General features: G+C 46.7%; 10 protein-coding genes across 10 annotated transcripts; 5 read left to right on the top strand and 5 right to left on the bottom strand.

Moving 5' to 3' along the window:
* Positions 1-852: 852 nt before the first annotated feature.
* Positions 853-1,514, top strand: BDV27DRAFT_162044 (uncharacterized protein; the record flags this gene model as incomplete). The annotated part of the gene is made up of 2 exons (XM_032073322.1): positions 853-1,082; positions 1,139-1,514. The coding sequence occupies 2 exons, from the start codon at positions 853-855 to the stop codon at positions 1,512-1,514; spliced, it is 606 nt and encodes a 201-aa protein (XP_031923145.1).
* A 57-nt stretch (positions 1,515-1,571) lies between these two features.
* On the bottom strand, positions 1,572-4,865 carry las21 (mannose-ethanolamine phosphotransferase LAS21). Its single transcript, XM_032068469.1, has 7 exons — positions 4,408-4,865; positions 4,307-4,351; positions 3,964-4,252; positions 3,773-3,900; positions 3,347-3,717; positions 2,258-3,280; positions 1,572-2,208 (listed from the first exon to the last, which is right to left on the bottom strand). Exons 1-7 carry the CDS (start codon positions 4,605-4,607, stop codon positions 1,649-1,651), a joined length of 2,616 nt encoding a protein of 871 aa, XP_031923144.1. The 5' UTR covers positions 4,608-4,865; the 3' UTR covers positions 1,572-1,648.
* A 51-nt stretch (positions 4,866-4,916) lies between these two features.
* On the bottom strand, positions 4,917-5,772 carry BDV27DRAFT_135183 (DUF2423 domain-containing protein). Its single transcript, XM_032068468.1, has 3 exons — positions 5,503-5,772; positions 5,369-5,407; positions 4,917-5,307 (listed from the first exon to the last, which is right to left on the bottom strand). The coding sequence occupies exons 1-3, from the start codon at positions 5,678-5,680 to the stop codon at positions 5,153-5,155; spliced, it is 372 nt and encodes a 123-aa protein (XP_031923143.1). The 5' UTR covers positions 5,681-5,772; the 3' UTR covers positions 4,917-5,152.
* A 2-nt stretch (positions 5,773-5,774) lies between these two features.
* Positions 5,775-8,539, top strand: BDV27DRAFT_135177 (Siz/PIAS RING finger protein). The gene is made up of 7 exons (XM_032068467.1): positions 5,775-5,822; positions 5,889-6,379; positions 6,504-6,854; positions 6,913-7,229; positions 7,334-7,439; positions 7,495-7,720; positions 7,797-8,539. The coding sequence occupies exons 2-7, from the start codon at positions 6,232-6,234 to the stop codon at positions 8,302-8,304; spliced, it is 1,656 nt and encodes a 551-aa protein (XP_031923142.1). The 5' UTR covers positions 5,775-5,822; positions 5,889-6,231; the 3' UTR covers positions 8,305-8,539.
* Positions 8,540-8,956: 417 nt separating this feature from the next.
* Positions 8,957-9,771, top strand: BDV27DRAFT_162040 (trafficking protein particle complex subunit; the record flags this gene model as incomplete). Its single annotated transcript, XM_032073321.1, has 4 exons — positions 8,957-9,174; positions 9,268-9,385; positions 9,483-9,572; positions 9,640-9,771. 4 exons carry the CDS (start codon positions 8,957-8,959, stop codon positions 9,769-9,771), a joined length of 558 nt encoding a protein of 185 aa, XP_031923141.1.
* A 479-nt stretch (positions 9,772-10,250) lies between these two features.
* Positions 10,251-11,681, bottom strand: BDV27DRAFT_162039 (malate dehydrogenase; the record flags this gene model as incomplete). Its single annotated transcript, XM_032073320.1, has 8 exons — positions 10,251-10,391; positions 10,454-10,598; positions 10,647-10,731; positions 10,790-11,167; positions 11,236-11,323; positions 11,398-11,508; positions 11,579-11,610; positions 11,669-11,681. 8 exons carry the CDS (start codon positions 11,679-11,681, stop codon positions 10,251-10,253), a joined length of 993 nt encoding a protein of 330 aa, XP_031923140.1.
* Positions 11,682-12,850: 1,169 nt separating this feature from the next.
* Positions 12,851-14,125, bottom strand: BDV27DRAFT_45924 (60S ribosomal protein L28). The gene is made up of 5 exons (XM_032076687.1): positions 13,812-14,125; positions 13,607-13,701; positions 13,476-13,499; positions 13,280-13,404; positions 12,851-13,187 (listed from the first exon to the last, which is right to left on the bottom strand). The coding sequence occupies exons 1-5, from the start codon at positions 13,861-13,863 to the stop codon at positions 13,010-13,012; spliced, it is 474 nt and encodes a 157-aa protein (XP_031923139.1). The 5' UTR covers positions 13,864-14,125; the 3' UTR covers positions 12,851-13,009.
* A 1-nt stretch (position 14,126) lies between these two features.
* BDV27DRAFT_46039 (DUF2015 domain-containing protein) lies at positions 14,127-14,920 on the top strand. The gene is made up of 2 exons (XM_032076688.1): positions 14,127-14,382; positions 14,450-14,920. The coding sequence occupies exons 1-2, from the start codon at positions 14,328-14,330 to the stop codon at positions 14,767-14,769; spliced, it is 375 nt and encodes a 124-aa protein (XP_031923138.1). The 5' UTR covers positions 14,127-14,327; the 3' UTR covers positions 14,770-14,920.
* Positions 14,921-15,421: 501 nt separating this feature from the next.
* On the bottom strand, positions 15,422-16,600 carry BDV27DRAFT_149033 (U2 snRNP complex subunit HSH49; the record flags this gene model as incomplete). The annotated part of the gene is made up of 3 exons (XM_032070996.1): positions 15,422-16,090; positions 16,143-16,518; positions 16,581-16,600. 3 exons carry the CDS (start codon positions 16,598-16,600, stop codon positions 15,422-15,424), a joined length of 1,065 nt encoding a protein of 354 aa, XP_031923137.1.
* A 261-nt stretch (positions 16,601-16,861) lies between these two features.
* BDV27DRAFT_135168 (mitochondrial import receptor subunit TOM7) lies at positions 16,862-17,671 on the top strand. The gene is made up of 5 exons (XM_032068466.1): positions 16,862-17,044; positions 17,107-17,153; positions 17,215-17,243; positions 17,310-17,346; positions 17,411-17,671. The coding sequence occupies exons 1-5, from the start codon at positions 17,018-17,020 to the stop codon at positions 17,430-17,432; spliced, it is 162 nt and encodes a 53-aa protein (XP_031923136.1). The 5' UTR covers positions 16,862-17,017; the 3' UTR covers positions 17,433-17,671.
* Positions 17,672-17,772: the final 101 nt, after the last annotated feature.

Genomic DNA, 17,772 nt, shown 5'->3' with positions numbered 1-17,772 from the left:
GGTAGGGAATGGGTCAAGGTAGAAAGAAGAGGAAAAGAGCCAGTTGAACATGAGTATGTGTATGGAGATCTGTTCGCATATGTCTGATTTGCGGCCTGTTGCGCAAGAAGGGGAATTATTGTTAGTCTATCCCGCACCATCCCGCACCATCCCCGTTTACTCGTCTCATGTCTTACATGTTTCCCATTTCCTTGTTCAAGTACAAGGTTTACTTGGAGAGACAACCGACATTTTTGACCCGCAGGAGAAAAACATTCTACGCCCTGGTAGGCTCGGATGTGGTGTCCCGGTTTGAGTCTGAATGTTGGGTTTATCTCCCTTAGAAGCCTTTCTCTGAGAGATTCGGGTCTTTCCCACGTTCTTGAACGTTACAAAATGCATTCATCAATTAACAAGAAAACGACGAAATCAAGGTGAAGTTAAGTGAGGTACCTACAATAACCTAATTGAGATGTGCCCATGCGTCATAGATATAGTATTCACATAGCCTTAGCTTGAGATGTGTCTAGACTTCGGGAGATGAAAGATTAAATACTGGGAGTGCCCCACCAGCACTTTATTCGAACTACCCGTGAGCTAAAAATCTTATGTCCAAACAACGCACTCTGTGTAGGATCCAAAGGAGATCACACACACACACACACACACACACACAAAGAGAGACAGAAGAAAAGAAAAGAAAAGGTGTTTATTTGCTCTAAGGACTGGCCCATGCAATCATCACGAGTCAAATAACTCGCCAGCTTCGAAATCCAGTCTCTCCAAAAGAGCAAGGCCTGAAGAAAGAGGATTTGGCCTGACGCCCTTCAGCTGTATGTGAGGTTACCTACTATGTTAAATTGCATAATCGAAATGGAAGCAGAGAAGATTTATGCCGTGCATTCCATGCTTAAATTGGTATATCACCGCAATAAGAATCAACATAAGAAGACCAAATGGTGGAAGTGGCTGTCAGTATTAAAGCGTACCACCTGGAACCTCGCGCGATCTCTTGACCGTATACAATCACCTAGCGGAGCGGCGGAATCTCCTGATCTACACATACAGTGCCTTGCGAACCATGTCCTTCCAAGGTGTTATCTGTGAGTTCTGGGAAAGAAGCCATGTCACGTGAGCATGGTAACTAACAATCAATTAGGGCTTTCTCGACAGTTGTGGCCGATGGGCAATTTTCTACTCTTGGGGCAGTGTTATTAGGCACATTGGCTTGTCTTGCAAAATCCACAGGAATTGACAAACAAATGAAGTTTGCAGCTCAGACAGAAGTCCGTAGGGCCACTGCACACGCTAGGATCGACGGTCCAGAAGATATTGGGGAGGTTCTGTCTCGAGATAACGCTTTGTTAGGTTTCGGGGAATTTCTAGAGAAGCCTTGTTCAAAGCTAGAAGAATGCCCGAAGTCCAGCCCGAAGAAGTCGAACAAGATTACGGATTTCGCCGTAAAACAGAGTAAAATAAAGAAGAGGAAGAAGAAAAAGGATGCCATTGACGATCTTTTCGATAATCTCTTGTAATTCCTTGTCTTACAATCTGTTGACTCTCGTTTTAACTTGTCAATGACTCATCATACTCGTCACCATTGGAACACCGAGCGGACTTAGAGCTGTTTTGGCAATTATGATTCCCTATGAATAATACCGTAGAAAGCTCACCTTTCCATGAAAAAGCGCCAATCGATCTCTCCTAGTACATTTACCACAATGTGGTTGATAATTGCCCATGCCATAGTATAAAGGTATTTAGGGGAGAAGACCGTCCAGATAAAAAGATGTGTCCTTAACGTCGTACACGCCGCCATCACCGACATTAACATTGTTGCCATATGAAGAGTCAGTATGGTTACGTGTGCCTCCTTTTCTTCCTGATTCTGCGAGGAACGGAGCAGCCTACTGGCTGAGACCCACCATATTGGGGCGGCCCAGTTGCTGATGAAAGTCAAGGCACCGACGATAACAACACTGTAGGTGCCGATGCCGTTATATGCATTTGAAAGGTCGACCGACGAAATGGCATTTGAGCCTCCGAATGCGTAAAATGTCACATATTGCATGAGCAGGGAGGTTATGGTTTGTTCCACGGTTGATAAACGCATCGATGCGAGGATGGTGATTTGTACTCTAAAAATCAGAAAAGCGGGTATGTTCGTCACTCTCGATTGCATCAATAGAAAAAGAGTGAGAGTCTCGTGAAAGATGGTGCTCGGTGTCCCTTTTCTCTGTTAGGATCATTCGGTAAGGCTTTGGAGATCAATACTTGCCTCTGTCCTTGTGGGTCGATTCGTGGGCTTTCCCGGCATACAAGGAATATATCATGAGAAGAAATATCCCACAAAGAACTATTCTTGCATGATAAAGCAGGTGCATTCCATCGCTCACCATGGCCACCGGCTGCAAGAAGGAGTTCCCGAGAAGTTCGGGAGAGTCAGATGCCGTCAATGATAACTTGAAAAGAAAGGCTGCCAGTGTCACCACGCAACTAATAAAACACCAAAGCACTGATGCAGGAAGATCGAGGAGAAGGTGCACACAAGTATCAGCGTACGTCAAAATCACCAAGGCCCACAAAGTATGCTGGTGCGAAGGAAAGAAGGACCCGGTAATGTCCGGCTGAGCAGCGAATTTCTGGCCTGTCTGATTCCATCTTCGCAGAACTCGATAAGATACTGCTAGCGCAGCTGCGCCAAACCTGGGAAGTGAAAGTACAGATGACCAATAGCCTTCCACTGGACTAGATTTGTGAATTGAATTGCCCTGGAAGTAACCAGCATACTTAACATGTAGGTAAATCACCCATCCCATCGTTATCCAGTACCAGTACTGCTGTTCTTCTTCCACGTAGCTACTTGCGAACATCATAGTGCTATAGCCTAGAATGCTAAACCCCAAAAACATTCCAGCCGGCGTGAAATTCACTAACAGCCTTTTAACTGGGAAAATGGTAAGTGAGATAGCAAAGCCGGCAACGGAAAGCCCAACATAGAGCCTTATAAGTTTATAATCACTCGCGGCACTGCTCATTAGCCTCTGGGCACTCCTCAAAAACAGCAGAAGGGCAGACTCAATATCTGAAGAGGCTTCGCTATCGTAATCAACAACTGAACCATTGAGTATTTCATGCACTCGGAACCAAGCGCACTGAACACGCTCAATATCGGTCAACGATTGAGAGCTACAAATGGCAGGCATCAAATTAAACTCAAAGCTGTAACTCGGAAACGATCCTTTAACGGCTTCAAGCAACTGCTTGGAATTTTCGAGTAGCATATGAATCCTGTGCGGTCCTGATGCCGAGGTTCGGGGTAATAACTTAGCTCCTTTGTTTGCTCAGAATGATAAGGAACCCTTACCGTAATCCCACATCGCAAGAAGCTCTGGGATAAAGACACCCAGGCTATTCAAGGGAATTGGTAAGCCTAGGAGCCCTGCCAGTGTCGGTGTGATATCTGTCTGTTCAACAGTATGGTAATATTGTAGGTCACTGAATTCTTCCGTTGGACTATCTTTTCGAGTTTCGAGTTGTTGAAATTTAGGTGAGATAAAAAGCAGAGCCGGCGAAGTCTCGCCCACTGACGAACCACCATGATTCCCAGCATCGTTCATCCCATGGTCACCACATAATACAAAGAGGGTTGTTTCGAGATGTTTCTCTTGCTCTAAAGCTGTGTACACCATGCTAACAACAGAATCCATCTCATGTTGCTTTGTTATCATGTAAGGGCTAGAGATGTGTCAAGAGAATGTTACAAAATCCAGCAGCAGTTGTAGCACCATACCTATTAGGACCAGCTTTGTGTCCTATATGGTCAAGCCCAAGGTAGTGCATTATGAAAGCTGACCAGTCATCTTGTAAGAGTTCATTGGGGATGTGGCGAGTCACATTATTGTCTACTTCTGTGAAATCCTACAACGATGCTTAGCTCACTCTATGACTGCACGTCTGGCAGTGCCATTGGAGTGTACTGACCGACACAAAGAAGCTTGTAGTCCCATCAGCCCTGCGAAACATCCCAGGAAATAACTTCAGCCAAGTGTCATCTCCATACATGACCAATTTACCACCTTTTGCTTTCAATTGCGCTAACCATGTATCTTGGTGCATGAGAGTCGACGAGGTATCAGCCTCTGCAATATTAAGTATCACATCAAGAAATGATGGCACGGACCCTGTTGTTATGGCTTTGAGCCGGGGCATTGTGACAGTCGGAGCGCTAGCATAAGCAGTGAATGGAAGAGCAGCGCCTGATCGAATTAAGCTATGGATCTCTTGTTAGTGTGTGGGATCAAACGATAATCCTCTTCCTCCTAACCTTTGAGTGAATATAAACCCAGAGTGTTGGGAATAGACGAAATCGCTAGCATGAAAGTCAGCCTGAAGTACCGGGGATCTCAGTAAAGTTTGCGATCGTACCTCCGCAACGCATCAACTACCATAAAAACAACTTTGTCGAATACGCCCGGCGGGATTTGACCATTACTGATGTGTTCATGGGTTGCAAAGCCCGGAAGCAAAGTCTTATAGGGGAAAAATCCAGAGGAAAAGACGAGAATCGATATGGGGACGAGTATGTTGGCAATGAGTATCGTCCACTTCGATGTAGCAACCTTCATGGCTATTTCTCGGTGGCTTCTGCCACACGCTGGAGCAATTTCAAGTAAGTTATATTGGCATATACTGTACCTAATCTGACATGTCCGAATTTGTTACACTGTCCATGTAACACTGAAAATCAAGCAAATAGTGACAACTTCAAAAGGGGGTATACTTCGATCGGGCTACTGTATACAAAAAATACCTATATTCAGCACACCGCCTTCTGTTTGAGGAGGTGCATCCATCATGCGGCATTCCGTGTTCCCCATTCCTGACACTGCCAGGTGGCACTGCGAGTACCCAGCAGGAAGAGGGGCTACGAACGCCTCTTGGACTACAGAACGGCAGGGGCTACATAAACTAATCGGAGGCACTCTAGCCTCGCCTGACTCCATATTCGGAGGCAGGAAGATTTGTCCAAAATTGATGGGACCCTTGGGTGACGCTGTTGGGTTCATAAATTTTTATTGTTGCTGATAATAACGGAGACACAATGAGATGATGTTGTAGATAACCCCGAACGCCAATCAAGTGTTTATGAAATAAATGGTGCCTAAAACTTTCACCTCCTCTTCGGACCCTTCTTGTTCTTAGACTGGTGTGGACGGAACACGATAGACGAGCGGTTCTTTCTGTTGCTGTGGCGTTTATGAATCCGCCCTCCTTTGTGAGAGCGACTCTGAGTAGTTTTGATGGAACCGTTGTCAATGTCCATATCTAGAGACAGTGAGCCTTTAATATACAGAGAAATTGACTAGAGAGCGTATGTGACGCTGACCTTCATTTGTTTGTGATATCTTCATCTCTTCCTGGCGATCTGTATAACGCAATTACTTCGTGAGTTCCTCGCCAAATACAAGGGCGCATATATTAACAAAATTAAAATAAAACTAAATCAAAGGGAAAACCTACCCTTCATGCCCAGAGCCATATCTGAATTCTCTTCATTACTTGGTTTTGGCTGGGAGGCAAGCTCTTGCAGCTTAGCAGAGAGTCTTTCAGTTCGTGCATCAACAACTGGCCCAAAGACAGTGGCTCGCAGTTTCGCTCTATTGCGCTTTTGGACACTTGCTCGGACACTCTTTGCCATCTCGATGAAAGAATAAAAGAAGGAGGAGAATAATACTAGGATAAACGTGTGATCCTAATTTATAAGAAGTTTGACAGAAGCAGAGAATGGGTTCTGTAAATGTGTTATGCAATGAAGTCTCTTCGGCCTTCACCTTCTTGTGGTCAGTCTTTTTTTTTTTCCTTCCCTTTTTGGATTAGCCGCTCTGAAACATGAACCTTCTCTACAGTTGGCGGTGGATATCAAGAGTCATCCTATCGGAGGCCGTTTTCCCACCTCCGCAATCATCGCCGACCGCAGTCGCAAAGCAATCCCAGCCGGGGTGTGTGCCAACCGAAGCTCTATTCTTTTCATTAAATCAGTCTCCTGGTACTAATTTACAGCGAGGTTTACTTTTGGAACTTTTTTATATCTTGTCTCTTTTTGCCTTCGCCAAACTAAGGAAACAGAAGGATTGAGATGTCTTTTATCAGAGTCGCCAGATATTGCGCGCCTGTTTTGGAATCACCTCTTGAAATCCTTCTTACTCTTTGAATGCTATAACGGCCGACCGCCCCACCCTTACTACCATCATGGCCTCCGTTGGCCAGTCATCCGAGCTTCAAAGCGTGGTTGCTTTGGTGAAAACAATGACGAACGCGCAGCTCAAGGAGATACTGAGAAGTGAGGGGCTCGCTGTTTCTGGAGTGAAAGCTTCGCTTCAGCTTCGAATCATTGACTGTCTGTTGCCCTCATATTTTCTCGGTTTTGGTTTCCAGACAGCGGGGCTTCCAATAGTATTCGCTTGAAGCACACAGAAGGTTAATAAATGTATAGAAAGCTAACTGTTTCTTGGATCTGCTAGTCATTGAGAGGCTCAATCAAGGAGGACAAATTGAGCGATACGATAACCTAAAGAGAGCCGTGTACGCCACAGCACATCGATCAATGCCGCAGCCTTCAACGCCACAGTCATTACCTAGTCACCAATATCAGTCTCCTCCAGCTAATCAAGCCTTGTCTACACAACACCGGCCATCGCCATTGAGCACGCCAATGACGTCGCATGGGCTCACTTCTGGTATCCTCCCGATGCCGATTTTCATGTCTTTAAATTCCGGGGCCAATTCTCATTTGCTTCTAGGCCGGCTAAATTTCAAAGAAAGTCCTTTCTACACTATTTTCCAACAGCTTACACCTGTTGTGGAATGCAAAGGTGAGTTCTCGGGTGTTTCCTCAGTTTGCCATGTCCGTTCCCATCTAATATCGCAAAGTACGCGAGCAGACTAGGGACAGTGTAGAACTTAGAGTGGTTCTAAACCAAGATGTAGCTTCTAGGTTACAGGCCGATCCGAACCTTAGGGTAATGGTTTACTGTGCTGCAGATACTGGGCTTAATCAGTATACGAAATCGGATATTGCTTTCCCTCACCAAGTTGAGCTGAAAGCAAATCTCGACGAGGTGAAGGCTAACTTGCGAGGACTGAAAAATAAACCAGGTACGACGAGACCAGCTGATGTGACTGACTATATTCGCAAGAAACCTGGATATCCGAACCATATTGTGATGACCTATGCCCTCACTACAAAGGCAAGCGTTGAACCGGGTTGATTTATTTATCCCGTGTTCTTTCCCTCCCCATCTAACACACTCTCAATTCTGATATCAGGCGTCCAGTGCTGACCTACTATTAGAGATTCTTTGTGCTTGTCAGTCTCGTTCAGCGACATCCAGTTGAGGAACTTGTAGCTGAGTTGAAGATGAGGAAGACAATCTCGAAGGACCAAGTACTACGAGAAAGTATGTTCGCCCCTCTTGGGTATCTATTAGAGGACCAATTTTAAAAGGCGAGCAGTGAAAAGCAGAGCGGATGACACGGACATCGTTGCAACATCTAGCGTCATGTCATTGAAGTGTCCTTTATCTACTCTTCGAATCGCGGTCCCCTGCCGTTCAGTTATATGCACTCATAATCAATGCTTTGATGCATACTCTTTCCTGCAATTGCAAGAACAGGCCCCAACGTGGTCGTGCCCCGTGTGTTCTAAAGCGACCAGCTTTGAGTCATTACAAATCGATCAGTAAGTTCAACGTGGAGCGGTTGCGGTTGCGGTTGCTGTTCTGGTTCTGGTTCTGGTTCTGGTACTGACAACACAGGTATGTTGATGATATACTTCGCTCAACATCTCCAGATGTTGAACAGGTTGTTATGGAGCCAGACGGCAGATGGTCAAATCCGAAAGTCGACGACGATTCAGAAGCTGGTGGAGTTACTCCTGAGTCAGACGATGACGATTTAATAGAGATAAAGGAACTTGGAAACACGCCCGTTAAACAGGAATCTCTTCCAGCCGCGAGTTTATCTCTACAAAGAACCCCAGCTCAATCACGGGAGCCTTCATCGACATCATCTGTAGCTCGTTTGTCAACAAACAAGCGTCCTGCAGCCCAGGTTATTGACCTTACGGGGAGCGATGACGATAATGACGATGGTTCTCCTGTAAGACCGCCCAAACGGCCAGCTTTGAACTTGCTAAATCGACCTTTACCTCGGCAAGAATTTCAAAGTTCATACAACATTGCTTTAGCAAATGGCAAGGCTGCTCCTCGTGCTGGTCAGACTAGCTCTGAATCTCCAACCCAAACAAGTGGCTATAATGCATAATCTCACTTTATCAATTTTAGCATCTAACGGTGTCGCGGCGCATTCGGTTTCTGGTGTTTGATAACATTGCATAAGTTCAATTGGAAAATGAATTCATTCACTTCATTTTCGAATATGGGATATATCGGAACTCTACCTTTTATCGTTTGTCCTTTCTGGCCTCAATGTAGCAAGTCCTCGCCTAGCATAGGGTCTTCTCGGGAAGCATAAGTTTCGAACCTTAATTGCAAGAGGGAACAAAAGGAAACACTTATTTATGTTTCATTAATCGTGGCCTATGCTTTAGGACAAATTCATGCGAATTAGATAAATGGGTTAATTAGTTTCCTTGAGCGTTTGGACAATTACCCAATAAAACTAAATTCAATTTAGGCTGGAAGCGGAACCGCTTGCTGCCGACACTCTTTTACTATCTAGTTAACGGAGATCAGCCGCGGCCGAGGTAGCAACTAACCACCCCTTCCGTCACCCATTCTCTGTCACGCAGTGGTGGAATTAAGTCAGAATTCTCCTATGATCTTATGGAGGGGTATGAGATACGACGGCTAATTTCTAAAGATAACCGCTGTTACTGCGTTCCAACCAGCTGCGGACCCATCTCGGGGCCCATCTTCATTTCACAAGGGTCAACAACGAACAAAGTTCAACCGTGATGTCGTTCGATACTCCAGCTTCGGTTGAGCCACAAGCACGGGCTTTAAGCGCTTCATGTCTTGATTTTCTCCTAGTCGAGCTAGTACCTATGGCAGAACGCCTGGCGAAGGAACTTTCAACTGACGATACAATTCCCGATGATGATGAGATTAGGGAAACGACATTTTTCCGCCTCGAATCTCTTGGATACAGAGTTGGACAAGGCCTCGCAGAAAGGTAAGCTGCGGTACCGGGGGCAAGAATACCCGCCCATTCAGTTCTATCTAGATCCAGGCTAACCAGGTGCCCTTGCGCTTATGCTCTCTGTAGATTCTCTCGAGACCGCCCTAGATTCTCGGATAATCTCGATGTTATCAAGTTTTTGTGCAAAGACTTATGGACCATCCTTTTCAAGAAGCAGGTCGATAATTTGAAGACCAATCATCGGGTATGCATATTCACGCCGCCATACGGACATGAGTTTATTGTCGCACGCCAAACCCTGCCTTGAGGAAGAAAGAGGGCTGACTGAAAAACTCTTACAGGGGGTATATGTTCTGACCGATAATTCATTCCGGCCATTTGCAAGGATGAGCATGTCTGTGAGAAGCGAGGCGGTGTCCATGGCTCAGGCGGTATGGGAATATCAGTTACTTGACCCCTTAATTAGCTAGTAATTGCTGTTATCTAACCAAGTTCTAGTATTTATGGTTCCCGTGTGGTGTCATTCGCGGCGCTTTATCAAACCTGGGAATCGATACTACTGTTCAGGCCGAGACGGGTGAGCTTCCGGGAGCAACATTTCAGATCAAAACAGTCCAACCCAAATCATGAATGGAGTGCGAACAGCTGGCCTGTACGTAATGAAATGCCCATTCTCGCAGCGGATATAGCCTTGGGGCAATACAGCAAAAGGGCCTGAAAACCGAGCCCAGCATCAGATAGACTGGGTAACCGAATCGGCTAACGCTCTACAATCGGGTCACAGACCACTCTTCCTGTTCTTACAGTACATAGAGATGAGTTCGTGCAGGTATGAGTACAATTCGTTTCCATTCTGCCTGTCTCTGCTATCGCCTTCCACCGGAGCGACACGATTCCACGTTCATCCATTCGTCTTTAAATAATCCTATGCTTCAAAGCCTATCTTGCCCAGGTATCAATGATTAGCGGGGTTCTTTCAGTTTCGTGATTTGCAAAGTAAGTCACCGAAAGTACGAGGTCCTTTCGGTGGAGACAGGAGTGCGATATAGATGGCAAATTACCGACTGGTGAGTGGGAATCCTGCAACTGATGAACGGGGGTGGGCGAGTTTACTTTGGTGGTGGGTTCTTAACGAAGTCGATGCCCTTCTCGATATTACCCTTAAGGCCTTTCGTGCAAGCCTCGAGGAGCTTCTTCTCCTTGTCGGTCACGCCCTCAATGACGTTGCTAGCCTTCTCTGCGCCATTGGTCTGTTTAATAGCGTTAGCCTACCGTGATTTAAAAGGAGATTATGTGAGGAAATGAATCTTACTCCTAGGGTTACAAGAGTAGAGAAGAATTCCACGCCAGTTGCCTTGACAATCTCATCACCGCCGGGAATTCCAGGCAGGTAGACGAAGGTAGGCTCGACAATGCCCGTTTGACCCTTCGAAGCTTTGATAACACTCTCGGCGAACCTATGGCGTATTAGCAGCGGGTATTTTCACGGCACGCAGCATCCCTACCTGTAACCGGCATAGGCCATAGACAAGGTGGCGGAACCAGCGCCATCCTTAGCTTGGACCACCTCATCTCCACCAAATTGGACACCTTAAGTATAGTTAGTGTTTACAGCCAGATATTCATAAAATTCTCTGGGACAACCCACGGTGGATCAATGCGTCATACTTCTCCTCCGGTATCTGAATTGCGGGAGTAGTCTTGCTGAAGAGGGGTACAATGGTCTCGCCAGAGTGGCCACCCACAACTGGGATTTGAACAGCAGAAGGGTCCTTCTGGCCCGAGAACTCTTGGGTGAAGGTCTCTGCACGAACGACGTCCAGAGTGGTGACACCGAAGAGGCGCTTGGGATCAAAGACGCCAGCGGCTTTGAGCACCTCTGCAGCAATAGGAACAGTGGAATTCACAGGGTTTGAGATAACCAGAACAAACGCCTTGGGGCAGAACTCTGCAATCCCCTTGACCAAGTCTCGCACTATGCCGGCGTTGATCTTGAAGAGATCGTCACGGGTCATACCAGGCTTGCCTATCAGCTATCAGAAAACCGACCACCAGCGAACATACGAGGAGCAATGCGAAAGGGTAAGGACTTACGGGGGATACCGGCCGGGATGACAACAATGTTAGCACCAGTAAGGGCTTGCTTCAGCCCATCGTCCTTGGGCAGAAAGCCGGAGATTTTCTAATCGCTCAGGTAAGTATGATACCATTTTTCGCCCTTTCCCTCGGGCAATTCCCATTACGGCAACAACGTACAGCGATAGATGAGATGTGGGAGAGATCAGCAGCAACACCAGGAGTGTTCACAACATCGTAGAGAGCAAGTTCTTCAACCAAAGGACAGGTCTTCAGCAGGAGAGACAGTGGCTTGAGAGATAGTCAGCATCAAACAGGGTCACAATGAGACCAGGGTGGTCAGGTGTAGGGATATCCATACCTGGCCAATGCCACCAGAAGCTCCAAGTACCACTAGAGCTTCAAGTTAGTGCCCATGGAGAGTGTCATCTGCTAAAGATTGCTAACTCACCAGCTTTGACCATGATGGAAGAGGCTTTTGAATCAAACAATTGAATTGGTCTGTTCCGTTATAAACGAAGAGATGTGTTAGCGATCTGGGGAGTTTGAAGAAAAAAGGAAGACAAAGAAATGGAGAGAGACCGTCAATGTGGGGGGGTGGTGGTGGTGGAGGGAGGAAGGAACAGTTGAGTTCAAGGCAGGGAAAGAGGGGTAAATAAGCTAAGAGGGGAGAAGGGTGGTGGGGAGAGGGGGAAGGAGGGGTACGGAAGTAATCAGGTATAAACCGCTCGAGGTAGATATCGTACGCCCAGTAGTAATCTTTCCTGAGGAGAATCCATATATATATAAATATATCCTCTCTTATATTTCTTAAATACTCAGAGCGTCAACATGCAGGTATGACAATGACAGCTCCTCAAGATCAATCACACGTGGAGAACCCAGAGTCCGGAGTAACTAACATTACTAGACAATCATATCCACAGCAATTATTATCATTTGACTAATACGGATTACACCATTTCACCATTTCACCAAATCTCCAGTACCACTACTACTCGACAGATTCCGACAATTTCCTTATGGCACACTGCCTAGATACTGGGGGTCCTGCACATCACTATGTACACTATATAGTACATCAAGTACCTACCTCTTGGGTGCATGCGTACTTCACCAGAGACTGCATGCCTGGGTGTCATATATTTACATACATACATACACAACAAAATAGTACCGGGGCTATGGGTTGATCCATGGGAACAATAGGTGATTCCTAGTCATCCCGGCCACCCATACCAGGCCCCTAACTTCCTCACGGCCCCCCCCGAAAAAGTCGATGGCCCAGACTCCGGCAATTCCTCTATTCCTAGATCCTACTACCATGCCCGAGGACATCACCCGGTCATGTACCATTCGGCCGTTGAGACCTCGGGAAAAGGCGGGTGATCTGAATATATTTACGGGTAAAGGCAGCTGTGTGCTTAACCTCCCAAAACCTTTCGTTTCCCGTCGGCCCGAACATCGGCTGTAAGAGTTCTGAAGCACGTGCTAAATCTTGTGAGCACAACACCAGTTGGAGAATGAGATTACAATGTAGAGTTTGATCGTTCCCCCGTCAATCGGACTACACAAGTCAAGGGTGGAGATCCGGGGGATGGGGTATTCATATTTCGTGATTCCTTTGTTTTTGTCTTTTGGTTCTTTAAATCTCTTTTTGAATGGCCTGGTGCACATTTGCCCCCGTAGCAGTATTGCTAAATTACATGGACGCTTCCGCCCTTGACCAGCATGGCGCCACTATGCTTGATGCGCCCAACCCTTGCGACTACTCGTCTCCGAGTCCTATCATTTATGCTGACTCCTGCTCAACGGCCTTCCGGGCCTGAGCACCTCTGGGCTTCTGGGGAGGAGTATCCTTCTTAGGCTTCTGAGAACGGCGAATGGCGCTCACACGAGCAACAGCGTCCTCACGGAGGTCAGCACGGTAGCCGTTCTTTGCGGTCTTGTCTGCAACACCCTTGTAGATCCTAGCAAAAGTGGCAACCATCCAGTTAGCAAAAGCACAACGGGATATTCGATTGTTCAGCCCATGGAGAGTGAGGCGATCGGTTCTGCTTACTTGCGAGAGGAAGCCTTGGGTCCAAAGGTCACGCGAACGGCGTTCTTTCCGGGCTGCTGGGAATTGCCGGACTTCTTGGTAATAACAACAACGCCACCGTTTTCAGTGGGCTGCACACCAACAGCCTGTTATCGTGGTTAAAAAACAAAGTCTAGGTATACAAGTGAAGTCATCGGTGGCCACAGGGCGAGAATACCTTGGTGTTGGCGTATCCGGCGTACTAAAATCAAGCGGTATCACTGGTTAGTCATTGGCACTCTGAGCTTGGAGAATAAGAAACTTGAAAACAGCCTTGTATGGAGATCATAGGCCTTGGGGCTCTCGTACCTTGAAAGAGTGCTTGTTCTGCAGGTTCAAAGGATCACGGGAGAACTGAGAGCCACCACCGCTGTTACGCTTGACCAGAAAAGCATTCTGGTTGCCTGTTCACGACCATAGGATTAGTTGGATTTCCAAGGTATCAGATTAATTGACGTAAATGGATGGAGAGTGAGTATGGATGCTAAGTATGGCGTAGAAAAGTTAAACGTACGGGTGAGCTGCCAGACCAGGTCGCTGGAAACGTTCTGTCTTTGGGCGGCCATTGTAAATTATCTCTTTCGGGCTGGTGGATTGAGGACGGATCGAAATCTATCAACACAAAGGCTGGTATACTGAACGTGGATTGTGTGTGCCAGCGCCAAGAATGGAAGTCCGCGATCTCGCTAAGCGGACCTCTTTAGGATTAGCGCCTGAAACAGGGTTGCTGCCTCAGATCGAAGGCAGCAAGAAGTGTTCAGCCACTTGCCTCTTCCGCAGTTCGCCGTGACTAGTAGATCTCCCCAGGCTACCGGGTTGTCGTGGTACCATCTTAAAAGCATCATATGCTGTTGACGGTGGCAGCTGCCTGCCAGCCGAGAATCCCTCATTCATGAATCTAGAAAGGAGTTTTGGCCTCTTGAGCTTCTCAACAGTTGCCGTTCACATCCGGTATTGAGGAAGCCGTTAACGTCATCCCCCCTGTCTTTCGTTTGAACAGCCTCGCACCCATCCAACTGACCTAGTTGCCATGGCATACTATCTTCTATACTTTTTGGCAATCTCTGTTGTGGTTTGTGGCACAGGTACATTGCACTCCAGCAAATCCAAAAAGTAGTTACGGGTCTGGATATCATGCTGACGAGTTTAAAGTACTCTACCTTACCCGGGCCCGATGGTTGTCTTTAATCCCAGTCCCTGATTACATATACGATCGCCTACCTTCTAGCTTTGCCGATGACCTAGAGGCGGGGCTGACATCAACGCAGTTTGACCTCTCCGCCAACATTGCAGATGGTGACACTAGGGCTGGGTTGGATAACCAAGCTAAACGACAAATCAGGAAGATCATGAACCGCCAAAGGATAGACTTTGATGAAGCTCGCCGGATATATACCGAGCAACGTTTTGCTAAGAATAACATTGGTCCCGACGGCCGGCCCAAGGACCCGAAGTTTGTTTCATTCTCATAACATGTTGGCCATGAGACACTTGTTGTACCGTATTACATTAAACCATTGATTCTTTGCCCTTTCTTCATTCTTCCGCTTTTCGAGAGCCCTGGCAATATATCTGCTAAACTTCAGACGAAAATTCATTTCATTTCCCCTCCTCTATTTAAGCCATAAATATCTTTAATGCGCAAGGTCAAGTACCTGCTATAGATACACAAGGGATCGACGGTCGTGATTGCGCTCTCGCCCAGCACTTTATTTGAAATAACCTTGCCTCTTATTCCCATTGTCATTGGAACCTGGCTTCAAGAGATCTGCCTATATGCTTTAAAACCACGGGTTCTATTTCATGCAATGCCTGCACCTAATGAAAGGTGCAACCATGAACACTAGAAAAGAGAACAAAAGGGAAGTTCCATTATACACATGTTGTGTGCTCCGCTAAATCTGAGTCCAGTACTGGAGTCGGGGTTATTGATAGGTCGGTATGCCCCCTGAGTGAAAACCGGGAGTCTGGTTCTTGCCAGTTTCCAAGGGTACTCGTTTCACACGTAGCTTTTCGAGCCTCTTTTTCGATGAATTGTCACATCATGTCCAAGTAGCGCCCCTGTGAACCTAGTACTCATCGGGTAGACGTTTGACTTCGAAATAAAGCATTTGAGCCGAATGTCTAGCGCCCTCGACCATAGGCTGGCTGCTGAAATCCTGGGGGTAACGGTGGTGGGGGGCCAGCATTCCCAGTAGGAGGGCTAAATCCGGGAGGAGCAAAGCCTGGAGGCGGTGCTGGCTGTGGAGGAAAAGATGGTTGCTGACCCGCATTGTTGAAGGCTGGAGGTAAGAAAGCCTGCGGTGGACCTCCATAGCCAGCTTGTGAAGGTGGAGGCCGTGCTGGCAAGCCTGGTGGTGGATTTGCCAAAGGTGTCGCAGGTGGAACAGACCTGTGTTGTTGCGGGGGAGGCACATTCGAAAAACCAACATTAGGGGGCGCAACACCTCTGCCCATCCCTAGGTCTGGAGGACCAGTGCTGATCTGCCTAGAGCTATCACCATTGGCCATAGCCGGGGGTACCATAGGGGTCCCTGAACCTGAGAATGGAGATTGTAAAGGCTGAGTCGGTGGGCGTACATTATGCTTACGGGCTTGCGCAGCTAACATCCGCTCCGCTTGATCACCATGGCGTTCACCCTTGCCATCTTTCTTATAGGCGTATTGTACCGAGACTTGCTTATTCATGAGGTACTGGCCATTCATGTTTGCTATGGCGGCATCCGATGACTCAAAATCGCCGAACGACACAAATCCATATCCCTTTGATAAGTTATTGTCATCTCGTGCAATCTGCAGCCAGATTAGCCCACACCCCTAAGAAACGGCGGATATTCGACATTACCTTCGGTAAATTGACCAAGTTCCCAAACCGACTGAATGTATCATAAAGGACTTGCTCCGTGACCATAGGGTCAAGGTTCCCAACAAAAAGCTCTGCGCCGATTTCCACCGACTTCTGCTTGTCAGCAGACGCTTTGTTCACGCGTATTGGCTTCCCATATAAACGGATCCCGTTCATTATTCGGGATGCATATTCTGCATCCTCTTCGCTGATGAATTCAACAAACCCGTAACCTTGGTGGGACTGTGTGACTCGATCTTTCGGCAGGTGAACGTTAACGATGCGCCCTGCCTGCAGCATCAACTCCCATACTAGGCTATCTGTGACCCTTTCGTCAAGATTGCCAATGTAGACGGTGGCTTCTTTATCCTGCTCCCTATAGCGGTTGTTAGAATCTCTGAAGCTCTCACAACTCCTAAAATGGGGAAAATCACTTACCAATGCCTTGCACCGGACATGGCGTCGCTTACGTAGCGGTGATCGGTTAGTACTCGACTTAGCAAAAAGTAGCTAGTAGATAGTATGTAAAATTGTTGACAGTATGGTACATGGATTATCAGACAGTGATTATGGTAGAATGAGAAGGGTCGAATCAATCTTTAACAAAGGCGGGAGTAGGATGAATACAATAATCTCGGAGTTTGGTTTATCGGCGGCAGCTGTTTTTAGCCCCCGAAAAGTTTGAGCTTTCGCCATGTTTCTTCCTTCTCCGCTAACTATTCTCCGCTTTCACTTAACTGACAGCCTTCCCTTTTGCTTTGGGAATTCTACCCTCAAACAAACTACCAAGAATTGATCCTTTTGAGATTTATTATCCACTGCCGTCTTTCCTAGTGAAGCTCTCTGGACACCGACACATTCTCGTGCCTATCGCAATGGTTCAGTTTTCGGAAGAGACTAAGGTTAGACATACAATCCTCAACAGAAGCATGCGTAACAACCACTCATAATTCCTTCTCTTTAGGAGCGCATCTCCAAGGTTATTGATGTTTCAAGGGTCGCTATTCACTAGTGAGTCATTCGATACTCTACAAACTCCGTGAGATGCGATAAAACCTGACTAGGCGTGCAGCGGATATCTACCCTTGATTGTTTATCTCGGTATGGGGATTTACTTGACTGCGACGTGGACGTTCTGAGAACTATCTGTACTAATCAAGCTGATAGGTTATACGTATAGCGAACCCAAACCATCTTTGTTCAAGTATTTCTAAGAACTCCTTCCCTAGCCTACCCGATATCAGAACTGGAGCTGATGTTATGGCCAGGTTATTTTCACCGCTCGCATAAAGTGAATGAGTCCCAAAGGATCTGTCGATACAAATAACAATTTGTTAGGACCGAGAGGTTTTCCTTTTCTGTTGTGCCTTTTTCGCCTACAACAGGGGGAGTTCAGCTCATGGCTGAGTGGCTGATGGGAACTCTGTCTTGTTCAGTTTGTTGTGACGAAGATCGGGAGATTTTACATTGACACCATGTATTTTTAAGGACATTTTTTATTTATATAAGGGTACTCTCTGGATGATGAACATATACGAGCTATGCTTCGATCTGTAGAAGTTGATTGTCAAAAGGTGAATAAGCAAGAGCGGAATACTAAGGGGGAAAAAAAAGGACTTCTTAGATAACC

This window comes from Aspergillus caelatus, assembly GCF_009193585.1.
Source record: "Aspergillus caelatus strain CBS 763.97 unplaced genomic scaffold BDV27scaffold_231, whole genome shotgun sequence".
Classification (NCBI taxonomy): Eukaryota; Fungi; Ascomycota; class Eurotiomycetes; order Eurotiales; family Aspergillaceae; genus Aspergillus; species Aspergillus caelatus.
This window is presented reverse-complemented; position numbering and strand designations above follow the sequence as displayed.

What these genes read in the sequence shown, in the direction of transcription:
- las21 (XM_032068469.1), bottom strand. Translation starts at nt 4,607, where the DNA reads ATGAAGGTTGCTACATCGAAGTGGACGATACTCATTGCCAACATACTC. An exon ending in TCTTGCGATGTGGGATTACG is followed by an intron (nt 3,281 to 3,346) that starts GTAAGGGTTCCT and finishes CCTCGGCATCAG; the next exon opens with GACCGCACAGGATTCATATG. An exon ending in ATCGACCCACAAGGACAGAG is followed by an intron (nt 2,209 to 2,257) that starts GCAAGTATTGAT and finishes AACAGAGAAAAG; the next exon opens with GGACACCGAGCACCATCTTT.
- BDV27DRAFT_135183 (XM_032068468.1), bottom strand. Translation starts at nt 5,680, where the DNA reads ATGGCAAAGAGTGTCCGAGCAAGTGTCCAAAAGCGCAATAGAGCGAAA. An exon ending in TATGGCTCTGGGCATGAAGG is followed by an intron (nt 5,408 to 5,502) that starts GTAGGTTTTCCC and finishes TGCGTTATACAG; the next exon opens with ATCGCCAGGAAGAGATGAAG. An exon ending in GATATCACAAACAAATGAAG is followed by an intron (nt 5,308 to 5,368) that starts GTCAGCGTCACA and finishes CACTGTCTCTAG; the next exon opens with ATATGGACATTGACAACGGT.
- BDV27DRAFT_135177 (XM_032068467.1), top strand. Translation starts at nt 6,232, where the DNA reads ATGGCCTCCGTTGGCCAGTCATCCGAGCTTCAAAGCGTGGTTGCTTTG. An exon ending in TCAGCTTCGAATCATTGACT is followed by an intron (nt 6,380 to 6,503) that starts GTCTGTTGCCCT and finishes TGGATCTGCTAG; the next exon opens with TCATTGAGAGGCTCAATCAA. An exon ending in CCTATGCCCTCACTACAAAG is followed by an intron (nt 7,230 to 7,333) that starts GCAAGCGTTGAA and finishes ACCTACTATTAG; the next exon opens with AGATTCTTTGTGCTTGTCAG.
- BDV27DRAFT_45924 (XM_032076687.1), bottom strand. Translation starts at nt 13,863, where the DNA reads ATGGCCGCCCAAAGACAGAACGTTTCCAGCGACCTGGTCTGGCAGCTC. An exon ending in CCTGGTCTGGCAGCTCACCC is followed by an intron (nt 13,702 to 13,811) that starts GTACGTTTAACT and finishes GGTCGTGAACAG; the next exon opens with GCAACCAGAATGCTTTTCTG. An exon ending in CCGGATACGCCAACACCAAG is followed by an intron (nt 13,405 to 13,475) that starts GTATTCTCGCCC and finishes CCACGATAACAG; the next exon opens with GCTGTTGGTGTGCAGCCCAC.
- BDV27DRAFT_46039 (XM_032076688.1), top strand. Translation starts at nt 14,328, where the DNA reads ATGGCATACTATCTTCTATACTTTTTGGCAATCTCTGTTGTGGTTTGT. An exon ending in TGTTGTGGTTTGTGGCACAG is followed by an intron (nt 14,383 to 14,449) that starts GTACATTGCACT and finishes ACGAGTTTAAAG; the next exon opens with TACTCTACCTTACCCGGGCC.
- BDV27DRAFT_135168 (XM_032068466.1), top strand. Translation starts at nt 17,018, where the DNA reads ATGGTTCAGTTTTCGGAAGAGACTAAG. An exon ending in AGTTTTCGGAAGAGACTAAG is followed by an intron (nt 17,045 to 17,106) that starts GTTAGACATACA and finishes CCTTCTCTTTAG; the next exon opens with GAGCGCATCTCCAAGGTTAT. An exon ending in CCCAAACCATCTTTGTTCAA is followed by an intron (nt 17,347 to 17,410) that starts GTATTTCTAAGA and finishes TGTTATGGCCAG; the next exon opens with GTTATTTTCACCGCTCGCAT.